The 15806-nt window shown below is 41.8% G+C and overlaps 1 protein-coding gene across 1 annotated transcript in view; it reads right to left on the reverse strand.

Moving 5' to 3' along the window:
- akt3a (v-akt murine thymoma viral oncogene homolog 3a) overlaps positions 1-15806 on the reverse strand; it is a 448680-nt gene that overhangs the window by 51618 nt on the left and 381256 nt on the right. Inside the window, exons 6-7 of the mRNA XM_028820998.2 lie at positions 10984-11115; positions 6219-6284 (exon numbers count right to left, since the gene is read on the reverse strand). Of these exons, the coding sequence (XP_028676831.2) occupies positions 6219-6284; positions 10984-11115 (198 nt within the window). The remainder of the gene's footprint in view (positions 1-6218; positions 6285-10983; positions 11116-15806) is intronic.

Genomic DNA, 15806 nt, shown 5'->3' on the forward strand with positions numbered 1-15806 from the left:
ACTGAGGCGCATGCGTCACAGCTGCGTCCTCGTTCGTAAGTCACAGATTGGATGTCCGTAACCTGGGGACTACCTGTAACGATACTCACTGCTGCTGCGTTGTCCCTTTCACAACATCTGCTGTCCAAACGCACCATTCATAAAGAGCCACTCTACTTCATGTACAGTGCATCTGGAAAGTATTCACAGCGCATCACTTTTTCCAAATTTTGTTATGTTACAGCCTTATTCCACAATGGATTAAATTCATTTTTTTCCTCAGAATTCTACACACAACACCCCATAATGACAACGTGAAAAAAGTTTACCTGAGATTTTTGCAAATTTATTAAAAATAAAAAAACTGAGAAATCCCATGTACATAAGTATTCACAGCCTTTGCCATGAAGCTCAAATTGAGCTCAGGTGCATCCTGTTTCCCCTGATCATCCTTGAGATGTTTCTGCAGCTTCATTGGAGTCCACCTGTGGTAAATTCAGTTGACTGGACATGATTTGGAAAGGCACACACCTGTCTATAGAAGGTCCCACAGTTGACAGTTCATGTCAGAGCACAAACCAAGCATGAAGTCAAAGGAATTGTCGGTAGACCTCCGAGACAGGATTGTCTCGAGGCACAAATCTGGGGAAGGTTACAGAAAAATTTCTGCTGCTTTGAAGGTCCCAATGAGCACAGTGGCCTCCATCATCCGTAAGTGGAAGAAGTTCGAAACCACCAGGACTCTTCCTAGAGCTGGCCGGCCATCTAAACTGAGCGATCGGGGGAGAAGGGCCTTAGTCAGGGAGGTGACCAAGAACCCGATGGTCACTCTGTCAGAGCTCCAGAGGTCCATCTCTGCAGCAATCCACTAATCAGGCCTGTATGGTAGAGTGGCCAGACGGAAGCCACTCCTTAGTAAAAGGCACATGGCAGCCCACCTGGAGTTTGCCAAAAGGCACCTGAAGGACTCTCAGACCATGAGAAAGAAAATTCTCTGGTCTGATGAGACAAAGATTGAACTCTTCGGTGTGAATGCCAGGCGTCACGTTTGGAGGAAACCAGGCACCGCTCATCACCAGGCCAATACCATCCCTACAGTGAAGCATGGTGGTGGCAGCATCATGCTGTGGGGATGTTTTTCAGCAGCAGGAACTGGGAGACTAGTCAGGATAAAGGGAAAGATGACTGCAGCAATGTACAGAGACATCCTGGATGAAAACCTGCTCCAGAGCGCTCTTGACCTCAGACTGGGGCGACGGTTCATCTTTCAGCAGGACAACAACCCTAAGCACACAGCCAGGATATCAAAGGAGTGGCTTCAGGACAACTCTGTGAATGTCCTTGAGTGGCCCAGCCAGAGCCCAGACTTGAATCTGATTGAACATCTCTGGAGAGATCTTAAAATGGCTGTGCACCGACGCTTCCCATCCAACCTGATGGAGCTTGAGAGGTGCTGCAAAGAGGAATGGGCGAAACTGGCCAAGGATAGGTGTGCCAAGCTTGTGGCATCATATTCAACAAGACTTGAGGCTGGAATTGCTGCCAAAGGTGCATCGACAAAGTACTGAGCAAAGGCTGTGAATACTTATGTACATGGGATTTCTCAGTTTTTTTATTTTTAATAAATTTGCAAAAACCTCAAGTAAACTTTTTTCACGTTGTCATTATGGGGTGTTGTGTGTAGAATTCTGAGGAAAAAAATGAATTTAATCCATTTTGGAATAAGGCTGTAACATAACAAAAGGTGGAAAAAGTGATGAAGCGCTGTGAATACTTTCCAGATGCACTGGATCTCCCAACATTAACACACTGAAAGTAATCAACCCCAAAAGCAGCAGCATCTTGCTGACATAAACGTTATTCTTATATATACAGTAGCATGGCCCTTCACCTCTTATGCTGCTTTCCAGAATGACACCTATCCCAGAGTGCATTGCAAAACCATCAGTGTTAATACCAGGGTGGTGTGAACTGAATTGAATGACAATGAATCTAAAGGCCATATGTCGCACATTAAAGTAGTCAAAAGAAAACGCCGTATACAGGGCGATTAATTGTGAGCAGCTGCATTTTATAGTGCCTTTCAGAGGCCCTGCAATCTCTCAGTGCTTTACAAAATGACTAACTGTTAAGATACTTGCATCAAGGATTTGACTGACCCTTTGAAGTACATGCTGCGCATTGCTGAACGGCTTCTTTGCTTTCAGGCAATCAACCACCACCATCTGTAAAACTGAGAAGTAACGGCGTAGTCGGCAAGAACAGGCAGGACTGCTACAAGACTGACACCTACAAGAAGTCACAGCCAGCAAGCTACGGATAAGGCGGCCTTTCTACTGCTGGACTTTGAAAACATGTCAAAGCACATTAGGCTATAAAGTCAGCCCCTGCCAGCTAGTGGGCTCCTTGGTGGAAGCACTGGCAGCCGACATGCTGAGAGAGATGCTGGCACGACTTTTGACAGATTTTTTTTTTTTTTTTTTACAACTGACTAGAAAAAAGCGGCTGCCAGGGCAGGTGGAAAAGCAAAAAGGAGCTTCGGAAACCAGTTAGTAAAGTTTTTATTACTGCAGCTTTCGTCACAAGCATCACTACATGACGTTTTATAAAGCAATTAAAGAGGTAACAAGAAGAAATAATCAAAGAAAGCTAAGTAGATAGCGGCAGACACAGGCAGGTTAAGGTGACAAAGGACAAGCAAATGGTACAACGCCTTTCTGTTGGAAATGCTACACACTTTTTATTTTATTCTTATATTATTGCAGCCTGAAGAGGCACTCAGTGCATCTGCATGTCCGCTGTGGAGTCGGCCCACCTTGGGGAGCTCCGAGAGGCCTTCACCAAGATAATAGGACTTCACACCCTTTCGAAATATACAATCATTTTTCAAAACCTGTTCATAACACGTGTTGATGTTTGAAATGTTTGGGAAAAAAATAAAAAGGGTGATGGAGTTCAGCACCGGCAGTTCAAGCAAACGGACTGTGTGTTAAAACAAAATGCAGGCAGTAAATATCAGAATATTGTTATCTCAGTAAGGAATGCTGCAGTTGGCTACCGTGATAAGGACAAGGCGTCAGACAGACGCCAGAAGATGGCCTTTAAAGATGGCTTGTGTCCAGCAGGAAAAGCAAGTCATGAGGGACAGAATGGAGACTCAGGACAATCTGTGGTTGTCCAAAGTCGCAGGCCTGATCTCAGACCGCTTTAAATAAGTAACTGAGTGCACATACAGTGCAGATACCCACAACAGGGCCATCAGAGAGTCCACCGTCATGAAGGAGGACAACACAGACACAGCGATCGTGTGTGTGTGGCCACCATTTGTTCTGGGCAAAGCATCCTCTTCATATACAGAAGTGATCGTCAGGAAGAGACAGCTGCTGTGAGTAAGAAGAGAACATAGAGACATGCAGAAAGAATGGCGAGCTAGGAGTCCAGACAGAGCTGCGTTCAAGCAAGTAAGATAAAAGGTGCATAAAGGAGAATTGTTGGAGTGTACGACATATGACCTGGAAAACGGTTTTATTCATCTGCTGCTAAATGAATTAACTAACTACCAGGATGAGTTCCTCTGCCAGGCCCAAGAAATTGTGCGTCCCGGAGCAAGGGGGATGAAATGTACTATGATACAGCTGTCGGCCCGACAGAAACATCTGACAAGGACTTCCATTAACTCAACATAGTATGACGGTGCTTAATTAAGGAGCACACCTCCTCTGTGAAGAAATCCACACACATTGTTTAATGTCACATTGGCCAAATTTGAGCACAAAAATCTATATACGTAAAATGCTATGGGTTGAGTCCGTCTGTCATGTGATTACTCATGAACCACTGGGCCAGCTCCTTGGTCTTGATCTGAAGCTGATGATGTGCTACATGCTGGTGAAGCGCAACACTTACTTTGCAGCAAACTCCACAAAGGTTTCAGGGTTTGTGTCTTTCTTGTAGCAAAATACTTAAGAGTTTGACATGATGTGACATATATGTATACATACATACACACACATATGTATGTCCTAGCACAGGGTCACGGGGGTCTGCTGGAGCCAATCCCAGCCAGCACAGGGCGCAAGGCAGGAAACAAACCCCGGGCAGGGTGCCAGCCCACCACAGGGCACACACACACACACCAATGCACCTAACCTGCATGTCTTTGGACTGTGGGAGGAAACCCACGCAGACACGAGGAGAACATGCAAACTCCACGCAGGAAGTGAACCCAGGTCTCCTTACTGCGAGGCGGCAGCGCTACCACTGCACCACCCTTGTATATACTGTATATAGTGTTTTATATATTACAAACATGATATATAGTACCTGCCAAGTGATACAAAGAGTACACGACACATGTTTTGCCCTAATTGGGGCTCATCAGGTGTATGCACTTTTGCTTTCCCTTGCGGGGATCAAACCTCAGGCTGTGATCAGACCTATGCATGTAATACTCCCTGTCACATGAGCGACCCAGCCGCGGCGGCACAACATCAGGTACGTCAAGTCACACAAATGAGTGGGCGTGGCAATTGTCTGCTGACTGGGCGACCAATCACAAAAGGTAACCACCCACATATCATACTGTGATCAGATCTAAACATGTATGCATATACACTGCCTGGCCAAAAAAAAAGTCGCCACCGAAAAAAAAGGTCACACACTCTAATATTTCGTTGGACCACCTTTAGCTTTGATTACGGCACGCATTCGCTGTGGCATTGCTTCGATAAGCTTCTGCAATGTCACAAGATTTAGTTCCATCCAGTGTTGCATTAATTTTTCACCACGATCTTGCATTGATGATGGTAGAGTCTGACCGCTGCGCAAAGCCTTCTCCAGCACATCCCAAACATTCTCAATGGGGTTAAGGTCTGGACTCTGTGGTGGCCAATCTGTGTGAAAATGATGTCTCATGCTCCCTGAACCGCTCTTTCACAATTTGAGCCCAATGAATCCTGGCATTGTCATCATGGAATATGCTCGTGCCATCAGGGAAGAAAAAATCCATTGATGGAATAACCTGATCATTCAGTATATTCAGGTGGAAATGCTCTTACTTTCACTATTAAACATAGACCTGAGTTCTACTGTTTGTTTTTCTTCGATTTGATTTCACCAAATGTTTAAGTGGTCGCCGATCACGATCATTCAGGATTTTTTTCTGGCCACATTTCTTCCTCGAAGACGATGGGTCCCCACTATCCTTCCAGTTTTTAATAATGCGTTGGACAGTTCTTAACCCAATTTTAGTAGTTTCTGCAATCTCCTTAGATGTTTTCTCTGGTTGATGCATGCCAGTGATTTGACCCTTCTCAAACAGACTAACATCTTTTCCACGACCACGAGATGTGTCTTTCGACATGGTCGTTTAAGAAATGAGAAGCAACTCATTGCACCAGTTGGGGTTAAATAACTTGTTGCCAGCTGAGAGATAATCGCCCATGCAGTAATTATCCAATAGGAGGCTCGTACCTATTTGCTTAGTTAAATCCAGGTGGCGACTTTTTTTTGGCCAGGCAGTGTATATACAGGTATGTGTGTATGTATATATTTATAATATACATATATATATACATATATATATATATATATACATATATGGTTGAAATATTGAAAGAGGGCACCGTGGAGGATGTTAGCTGACTTGCTGACCAACCACAAGCGTTACCACCCATACAATCAGATTGTGATTCAGACTATGAATGCCATGAATATATATATATATATATATATATATATATATATACACACACACACACAGTATATATATGTGTGTGTGTTAGATATGTACTGTACTTAAAAACACACACAGGTGCGATTTTAAAATAAAGATGTAAATCAGAAGCATGCACTCTGCTGTGCTGTCATATCTTTACTACCGAAAGCAGAGAGTTAAGCCTGTCAACTGGAAATAGAGGCTGAGATCTTCCTAAAAGTAACAAGTGTTAACCTGGAGAGGCAGAGGAGGCCGCGTGAGCGAGCTTTTAACTGCCATCTAATTGTTTTGCTAAAACAGGTATGTGTGTTTAGTCTTACACCGCAGCATCTGGAGTGTCATTACAATTACTTCTCTGTGCTGACTTTTTAACAGATGTAGAGCTACATTTGAGCCGTTTATTTATAACAGTTTAATTCACTAAATTCTAATTAGTCTCTTGGGGTACTATATACATACAATCAAAACCTCAAGTGCTTTCATTTTAACACATTTGAAGAAATTTGTGTCCAAGATTACTCACAGTTAAAAAAGGATGCCTCGTGTTTTTTAGTACTCTGCTTTCTGTTAACGTGTGGGCCACTTCATCCTGATAGGCAGGTCAAGAAACAGGAGAAAAACAGTCATTAAGTTTCACATCGTCATTACTGCACATTATTAAAGAAAGAGTAGTTTTCTAATTTGCTTATAAAGAACAAAAATCTTATCGTTCTACAACATTTGTTGGTGGCAAAGCAGTTCAGCAAAATAAAAATGTTTTTTCTTTAAACCATATATCTTATTTGACTATGATATCTACACAAAACTGTTATCGCCACAAAAGTCGTCTTAATCAAACGATAAGATTTTATTTTTGGTTTACAGTCCTGCCTTTCCACTCTTAGAGAGCCGGGCAACAAGGCGCTGCCCCCTTTCTTCACATGAAGCTCACCTCACATCTTCTTGGCAGCCAGCTGTTAATTACCCTCAGTTTACACTTTAAAGTTGTGACGCATGCTGGTCGATGTGCACACCTGTATGGCTGTAGAGCACAAGCTCACTGCTAAGACTAAGTGCTGCTGATCAGCTGCCCGGGGGCTCCGCAGCGTGTAAGCAACTGACTTGTTTCAATTTCGTTTTCTACACATGCTAGGAGAGATAAGCTGTTTACAGGACAGCGTAAGAACATAATGGAAACTTTATATTGAGACTGATGGCCTCTGTGTTAAGTTAAAGGTGTGAACGCCAGCCCTACCTATCAGACAGACAGAGAGATCTTTATTTGTCCTCGGGGGGAGGGGAAAGTTGGCTTTTTACAGAAGTTCTTTAAATATAGATAGATAGATAGATAGATAGATAGATAGATAGATAGATAGATAGATAGATAGATAGATAGATAGATAGATAGATAGATAGATAGATAGATAGAGTGGTGTGAAAAACTATTTGCCCCCTTCCTGATTTCTTATTCTTTTGCATGTTTGTCACACAAAATGTTTCTGATCATCAAACACATTTAACCATTAGTCAAATATAACACAAGTAAACACAAAATGCAGTTTGTAAATGGTGGTGTTTATTATTCAGGGAGAAAAAAAATCCAAACCTACATGGCCCTGTGTGAAAAAGTAATTGCCCCCTTGTTAAAAAATAACCTAACTGTGGTGTATCACACCTGAGTTCAATTTCCGTAGCCACCCCCAGGCCTGATTACTGCCACACCTGTTTCAATCAAGAAATCACTTAAATAGGAGCTGCCTGACACAAAGAAGTAGACCAAAAGCACCTCAAAAGCTAGACATCATGCCAAAATCCAAAGAAATTCAGGAACAAATGAGAACAGAAGTAATTGAGATCTATCAGTCTGGTAAAGGTTATAAAGCCATTTCTAAAGCTTTGGGACTCCAGCGAACCACAGTGAGAGCCATTATCCACAAATGGCAAAAACATGGAACAGTGGTGAACCTTCCCAGGAGTGGCCGGCCGACCAAAATTACCCCAAGATCGCAGAGACGACTCATCCGAGAGGTCACAAAAGACCCCAGGACAACGTCTAAAGAACTGCAGGCCTCACTTGCCTCAATTAAGGTCAGTGTTCACGACTCCACCATAAGAAAGAGACTGGGCAAAAACGGCCTGCATGGCAGATTTCCAAGACGCAAACCACTGTTAAGCAAACAGAACATTAGGGCTCGTCTCAATTTTGCTAAGAAACATCTCAATGATTGCCAAGATTTTGGGAAAATACCTTGTGGACTGATGAGTCAAAAGTTGAACTTTTTGGAAGGCAAATGTCCCGTTACATCTGGCGTAAAAGGAACACAGCATTTCAGAAAAAGAACATCATACCAACAGTAAAATATGGTGGTGGTAGTGTGATGGTCTGGGGTTGTTTTGCTGCTTCAGGACCTGGAAGGCTTGCTGTGATAGATGGAACCATGAATTCTACTGTCTACCAAAAAATCCTGAAGGAGAATGTCCGGCCATCTGTTCGTCAACTCAAGCTGAAGCGATCTTGGGTGCTGCAACAGGACAATGACCCAAAACACACCAGCAAATCCACCTCTGAATGGCTGAAGAAAAACAAAATGAAGACTTTGGAGTGGCCTAGTCAAAGTCCTGACCTGAATCCAATTGAGATGCTATGGCATGACCTTAAAAAGGCGGTTCATGCTAGAAAACCCTCAAATAAAGCTGAATTACAACAATTTTGCAAAGATGAGTGGGCCAAAATTCCTCCAGAGCGCTGTAAAAGACTCATTGCAAGTTATCGCAAACGCTTGATTGCAGTTATTGCTGCTAAGGGTGGCCCAACCAGTTATTAGGTTCAGGGGGCAATTACTTCTTCACACAGGGCCATGTAGGTTTGGATTTTTTTTTCTCCCTAAATAATAAAAACCACCATTTACAAACTGCATTTTGTGTTTACTTGTGTTATATTTCACTAATGGTTAAATGTGTTTGATGATCAGAAACATTTTGTGTGACAAACATGCAAAAGAATAAGAAATCAGGAAGGGGGCAAATAGTTTTTCACACCACTGTAGGTAGATAGAGGACGCTACCAGTTACAGCTTTCTTGATATAAACATTTATATCTGACTGGCTTAATTTTGTTTCCTTTTGTTTAAAAATTTCACAAGTGTTTACTTTGTAAATTCAGGGATATTACTGTACATAGCAAAAGAAAGATGGCAGTTTTATTTTTGAAGAGAACTGAAATAAAAACAGTGAGAGTCTGACAATCCAGCACCTCCCGTAACAGAAGTTGCCTGCCAGATGTCAAACACAATATCAGCACTGAGGTGGTGAATTCCTAAGGTAGGATAACGTAGGACTGCAATGGAAACTTAAGCAAACTCACTGTTTGAGAACACAAAAATGTTACAAGTGAGATAACCCTTTAAATTCCGTATGATGGTTTATTTAAGACGGGGGTCTCCATCTCCCCTGCTGGAGCGCTACTGTGGCTGCAGGTTTTCATTCTAACCTTTTTCTTAATTAGTTGCTGCTAGTTAACTCCTTTGCCCTTCATTTTAATTGACTTATTATTGAAGACTCCGTCCTCTGTGCTGCTTCATTGTTTTCCTCAAACAGCAATGAGATGGGACGTGAGCCAGCAGATGACTAGCTAAGATGGGCCCTCGAACTTCTAACAGTTTCACTTTCTTAATCAGAAGTCAGTTTTGTGAGCAGATCCATATTCCTGAGACCTTTACTATTTCTTAGATATAGCACGATGGACACCGGTCACAGGTCACCTGTTGGCTCATTTTGTATCTTGTTGTTGTTTGGCTGCTAATTAATGAAAAAGGAAATAATTAAGGGGTCTGAGTCTTAAATAGCAAGTCAATTAAAATTAAGGCAAAAGAAGTTAATTAGCAGCAAAAAACACCCAATGAGCACTCCGCCAGAAGTACAATGCGTATAATAGAGTTACAGAAGAATAAGGAACATGGGAGCTTTGGACTTCACAAACAGAAGTGAGACTTGTCTGTCTGATGCTGCGTGTTTTATGTACCATGATAAAATGGGGCGGGGGGGGGACTGGGGGGGAGCCAAAATGATGACTGAACTTGACACTCATCGTGAAACTTTTGTACTGGAAAGTCGTCATGCAGTCAGCTAATCTGTCATCCCCTGTGATTTCTAGTTGTATAATCTGACATTCTGCTACAGCAATGAGATCAGCAACTGCGGTCATCAGGTTTGACATCCCCTCCAACTAGAAGTCGTGTAGTGTGACACAACCGTTACAAAATAAGGAATCACAAACTTAAGACGAAGTGCATTCAGACTGGGTAGAAGGGTCAGGTAAATCTAGCAAACCTCCAAGTAACACAGACAGATGTTTGTGTGGACATGTTGTGAGACGTGAGGGCAGGTCAGTCATTCCAAACTACTGTATATGAGCCTGATTTACCGTCTTTCCTATCTGTAAAATTACTTTTAGAAAGAGAAACTTGGGACTGTATTCATGTGTGTATATGTCCTCCAGATCATTGAGTTTATATCAAACAAAGTCATTTTCTATTATAATAGCGACTGTCATGCTTAAGGTAAAATAAAAATCGTGTACTCAGATGGATATTTGAGGAGTAAACTGCAAGACATTAAAGAACCATCAACAACAATTCAAATCACATTAATAATATCTTGAACGGTTATTATAAAAGTAAATTTGAATAAATCAGACTGTGCAGCTGCATGAATAAAAAGTAAAGTACCACTTCTGGTTAGCGGAAATAGCCCAAAAGTTGATAAAAATCTACGTTTTGTACCTAATACTTGTATGTAAAATTTGACTGACCTAAGTGAAAGCAAACTCAAGTTACCGTGTTTACGTATGCAGACACAATGCCAAAAATTTTATTTTTGGACTCTGGGTGGTCTAAAACGTTGAGATTCAACAAAATCTCAAAATCGAATTTTTGGATGATTCCAATCCTTTCCCTATACTTTGTTTAACGAGAAAGTAAAAAAAAAAAAAAAATTGAACACAGGATTGAAGTCCGTCAATTCTGAAACAATTCAAAAGACGACAAGCTGCAGCCGCACACGTTGCGTTCTTACTCACGTTTAACGGCTCATACTGGCAATGCTCGAGATGTGGCCTACAAGACTGGTGGACAGGACGGGTCCAAGAGCAGCGTGGGCCATCTGTCTCCATATCGCCCATCAAAGTGTCGATTCACATCCCATTCACGATATCAATTAAACGTTTTCTGTAACATCTACAGATCGTCTATTGTGGACTTAAACAACCTCAACTATACCTTTCGATAAAAGCTAACACAGTGAACACTTACCTTTGCAATAATGACTTCTTTTTTGAGGATTTTCATTGCGTAGTATTTGCCGCTTGCTTTTTCCCTTACCAAAATGACTTTACCAAAAGTGCCTTTTCCAAGAAGTTTTAAATAGTCAAAGTCATTCATTGTCTGTTTGGGAAAGAAATAAAGAAACAAATATGAAAAATATTTTAGATATGCACACTTTAACCAGCACTGCAATCTATTGTTCTATTTACCACAAATAACGTTTAGAAGCTATGGCTGTCATTTACAATCAACCAGCATAATATGACAAAACTTCACAAAGGAGACAGCTACTGTAGGCAGGGAAGCAAAAAATTGTCGCTGAAGACCAGGGGTCTCATTAGATGACTTCACTTACTGTACATAACCTTACCGAGTCAGAGGTGGTCAGCAGCCCCCCGGCGTGTAGTCTGACATACCCAGCAACTCCACGACTTGCCCTCAAACAGGGTCGGCTTTGTCTTTAGTCCGTAGTGGTGGGTTATGTGTGCAGGTGAACCAACAACCAGTGAGCGCCCACCCAGAAGTACAATTCATAAGATCTGGGACTTCACAGACAAAATGGAGCTCGTCTGTCTGATGTCTCATGTTTTACGTAACATAACAGAATGGAAGAAAAAACAAACAAAAAAAAGGCAGAGATTGTGACTGTACTTGACGTCCCTGTCGGGGGTTCTTCCAAATTTTGACTGTTTTTTGGTTTTTAGCCCCCTTTAATGGGTGTTCAAATATGAACAACGTTGGCAGGCGGTCCACTGTGTGGGTTTTGAGTGTGTTCAAATATGTGCACGTTGTCTTTCACATATAACTTTTGAGATTGTCGTTGTGAGTCTGAACAGCAGTTGACTGCTCGCTCAATTCCACTGACTCCACTGGTGCCCGTTAACCCTTTGTACAGCACCAGCTCCATCAGGCAGCACACAAAAAGAGCCGAGCGCTGTGATATTCTGGAAATGTCAAACTGTGCTGGAAGGTTGTCACGTCCAGCCATTTTTAGTCATCCGAACTGACGAGGTCAGCAATGCAATCGCCAAGTCTGACACAGCCCATGACTAGAAACTGCGTAGAGTGGATTCAACTTAAGGTGGCATTGTCATCAGTGCAACGTTGATTTGTAAAGAAAATTTTAACTTGACGACAAAATGCCCAGAAAATATTATTTATTTCAATCTGAAATCTGTTACTCGAAAAGCGCCAAGAAATAAACGTTTAAATCTTTTTAGTGTTAGACAAGTTATTCCCCTGTAACGAAGATTTTGAGGTTATAAGGCACATCTTGGTTCTGTGTATGTGATATTGATAGGAATCAATGACACGACAAAACAAAACCGAGCATAGACTACCAGACAGGAATACACAGAAAGCAAGGCCAGAATGGATTGGAATGAAGGAAAAAAAATGAAATCTAACAAAAACGGCAGTCTGGTTGCCTTTAGTCCCGAGAAAATTCGCATTTGGACAATTTGAAGTCCTTCCCTTCTGGGCGCTGACCTAGAGATACGACGACAACAACAATTTATTTTATGCATAGCCTACAATCACACAAGGAGTGTCGCAGTGGCCTTTAGCAGATGCCCAACCGTCCCCTTAAAATTCCACTCTGTGACCAAAATGAACCTTAAAGAAAAGGAATTCAAAATAGTGAAACCCTCTGTGCCAGGGGTGTCCAACTCTGGTCCTGGTGGGCCGCAGTAGCTGCAGGTTTTCATTCTAACCTTCTTCTTCTTCTTCATTAGTGAGCCGTTTTTGCTGCCCATTAACTTGTTTTGCTTTTGTTTTAATTGACGTGACTCCGACCCCTTAGTTGTTTCTTTTTCCTTAATGGGCAGACAAACAATAATGACCAGCTAACCCGAAAATAAAGAAAGTTGAAGGTCTCGGTCATGTTGGTCTGCTCAGGTCACTGAAACATCTTGACGGTGGTCTTAGAAAAAACAGAATATCAACAGTCTGCTGTGGCAGAACGAGAGCAGCGACAAGTCCTGATATTCATTAACAGCAAGAATGGGCTTCTCATTAAGAAACTGGTTGGAGTGAAACTGACTGGAGTTTGAAGCCCCAGTTTAGCTGCTCAGCTGTCAGCTTGTTTCACATCTCATTTCTGTTCGGCTGCCATTTAATGAAGAAAGGAATCCATTCAGAGGACTGAATCCTTAAAAACAGGGCAATTAAAATGAAGGGCAAAGGAGTTAATTAGCAGTAAAAACTGATTAGGAAAAGAGTTACAATGAAAACCTGCAGCCACTGCGGCCCACCAGGACCGGAGCTGGACACCCCTGCTTTATGCCAACTTCATTTCAAGCTCACCAGTCGTAACTTCAATCTCATTTTGACGTCGGCTCTTTGGAGTAGCGTAGCGTGTAATGTGTTATTCTTCCAAAATATCCTCATGACTTGTTCATTTTAAATACAGATATCTATTCTGTTTTCGTGTATTTTAATAATTTTCTGTTAGTGCATTATAATTGAAAAAAAAAAAAAAACCAAGAACAAATTGAAATATATGGCCAGATTGTTAATACTTGGAATTGTCTGAATGATGGCGGCTGTGCTTCAAACCATTCAGCAGATGTAGCGGTGCCAGGCCGGAGCTGCCTGAGGAGTTTGACTCTTACTGAGCACAGAGCAGCACTGGAGATGTTTGTGTGGGCGGTGAAGCTGTTCGATTCAATCCATGCATTTATTAAATAATAAACTGGGCTTCATGTTATTACTGCTTATCTGGTGGAAAAATTCAGTGCAACAAAGCTCAGGTGGCACAAACAGCCGGCTGTCCACTCCACTCTCGTCTTTGTGAGTCCAGGCAATGGAGGGGTGTTCTGTTGCAGGATGGGGGCTCCTTTTATTCATTGGGCTCCTTATGTTGTTATTATTCTTATTAGAGTGGTATTCATTTCGACCAGTATGGCACCATCTGTTTAAAAAGTTCAGTTCCAGTGTGCGTGGCCTCAGTGCTGGCGCTGCCTGGTCAGGCTTCAGTCGATTAGATGGATGGAATCGTGGAAGGATGGGTGGAAACTTTTTTGTAAACAATTTTTTATTAATCTGTAATTTAAAAAAATGGGGAACAACCAAATGAGAAAGAGGCAACATCAAAAAGACTTGAGTCTGTAACCTGCCCCACTCCATTTAGAAATGACTGAAATAAAAACACGAGATGTTCGGGCATTAAAGCGAAATAATCATTAAGAGGTGCAACCCCTGTTTCTAAACACGATGCATTGGGTGGAGATGAGAAATGAATACAAGAGGCTGAAAGTTCTAAAAGAATTAACTTATAAAATAAATTCCTCCAGGTATTTATAATCGTTTTGGTTTTGCCAGTGAGATGCCAGGAGAATCTAAGCAGCTGAAGAACTTTATTAATGGATGAGAAGGAGTGCAATGAAAAGTGAAAACAGGCTGTGGAGTACAAGGAATAAAAAATATCCGTAACAAGCAAAAGGGAGGTGAAAGTGGAGGACCACAAAGATGACGGCAGGACCACAACACAATGAGAAGAAAGAAAAGAGAACATGAACTACACAGCCAGTCAGGGGCTGCACCCGTTAGATGGCACAGACAAAGCTCGCCAGTCCTGTCCACTTAATTCTTCTAAAAGTCGAGTTTTGAAGGTCCCTCTACTGTCCACCACACTACTTGGTCACTTACTCCAGGTGTCTGTGGTTCTGTGTAAAGGAAAACTTCCTAATGTTTGTGTGAAATTTACAATTAACAAGTTTCCAACTGTGTCCCCGTGTTCTTGATGAACTCATTTTAAAGTCACCGTCTTGATCCACTGCACTAATTCCCTTGATAATTTTAAACACTTCAATCATGTCACTTCTTGATCTTCTTTTGCTTAACTGTAAAGGCTCAGCTCTTTTAATCTTTCTTCATCAATCAACCCCTGTAGCCCTGAATCAGCCTAGTCGCTCTTCTCTGGACCTTCTCTTGTGCTGCTATGTCCTTTTTGTAGCCTGGAGACCAAAACTGCACCCAGTACTGCAGATGAGGCCTCACCAGTGTGTTATAAAGCTGGAGCAGAACCTCCTGTGACTTATACTCCACACATCAAGGCGCTATATAACCTGACATTGTTGGTCTTCTTAATGGCCTCTGAACTCTGCCTGGCAGTTGATAGTACAGAGCCCACTACGACTCCTAAATCCTTCTCATGAGGCGGACTCTCCATTTTCAGACCTCCCATTGAGCATTCAAACCTCACATTTTTACTTCCTATGTGTTAATACTTTACATTTACTGACATTAAATTTCATCTGCTGCAAATCTGTCCAAGTTCCTCTGTGATGATTCAACAGATTCTGGATTATGTGCCAATCCACCTATCTTGGTATCATCTGCAAACTTCACCAGCTTGTTATTTATATTCCTATCCAAATCATTTACAGATATTAGAAACGGCAGCGGCCCCAACACTGACCCCTGCTGGACATCACTCTTAACGTCAGCCAGTTCAGAGTCATTCCTGCAATTCCAGAATGTGATCAGGCAGCTCTTTCATGTCTTAGACTCTGAGGCCAGTATAGAGTTGTAATTTGTAGCAGTTTAAATCATGTTTAATAATCTACTGTAGATATATGTAATATACAGTGGAACCTCGGGTCACGACCGTAATTCGTTCCAAAACTCTGGTCGTAACCCGAAGTAATTTCCCCCATAGGATTGTATCTAAATACAATTAATCCGTTCCAGACTGTACGAACTGTATGTAAATATATTTTTCTAAAGATTTTTAAGCACAAATATAGTTAATTATACCAAAGAATGCACAGCGTAATAGTAAACTAAATGTAAAAACATTGAATAACACC

The sequence above is a fragment of the Erpetoichthys calabaricus genome, chromosome 15, assembly GCF_900747795.2.
Source record: "Erpetoichthys calabaricus chromosome 15, fErpCal1.3, whole genome shotgun sequence".
In the NCBI taxonomy this organism is placed as follows: domain Eukaryota; kingdom Metazoa; phylum Chordata; class Cladistia; order Polypteriformes; family Polypteridae; genus Erpetoichthys; species Erpetoichthys calabaricus.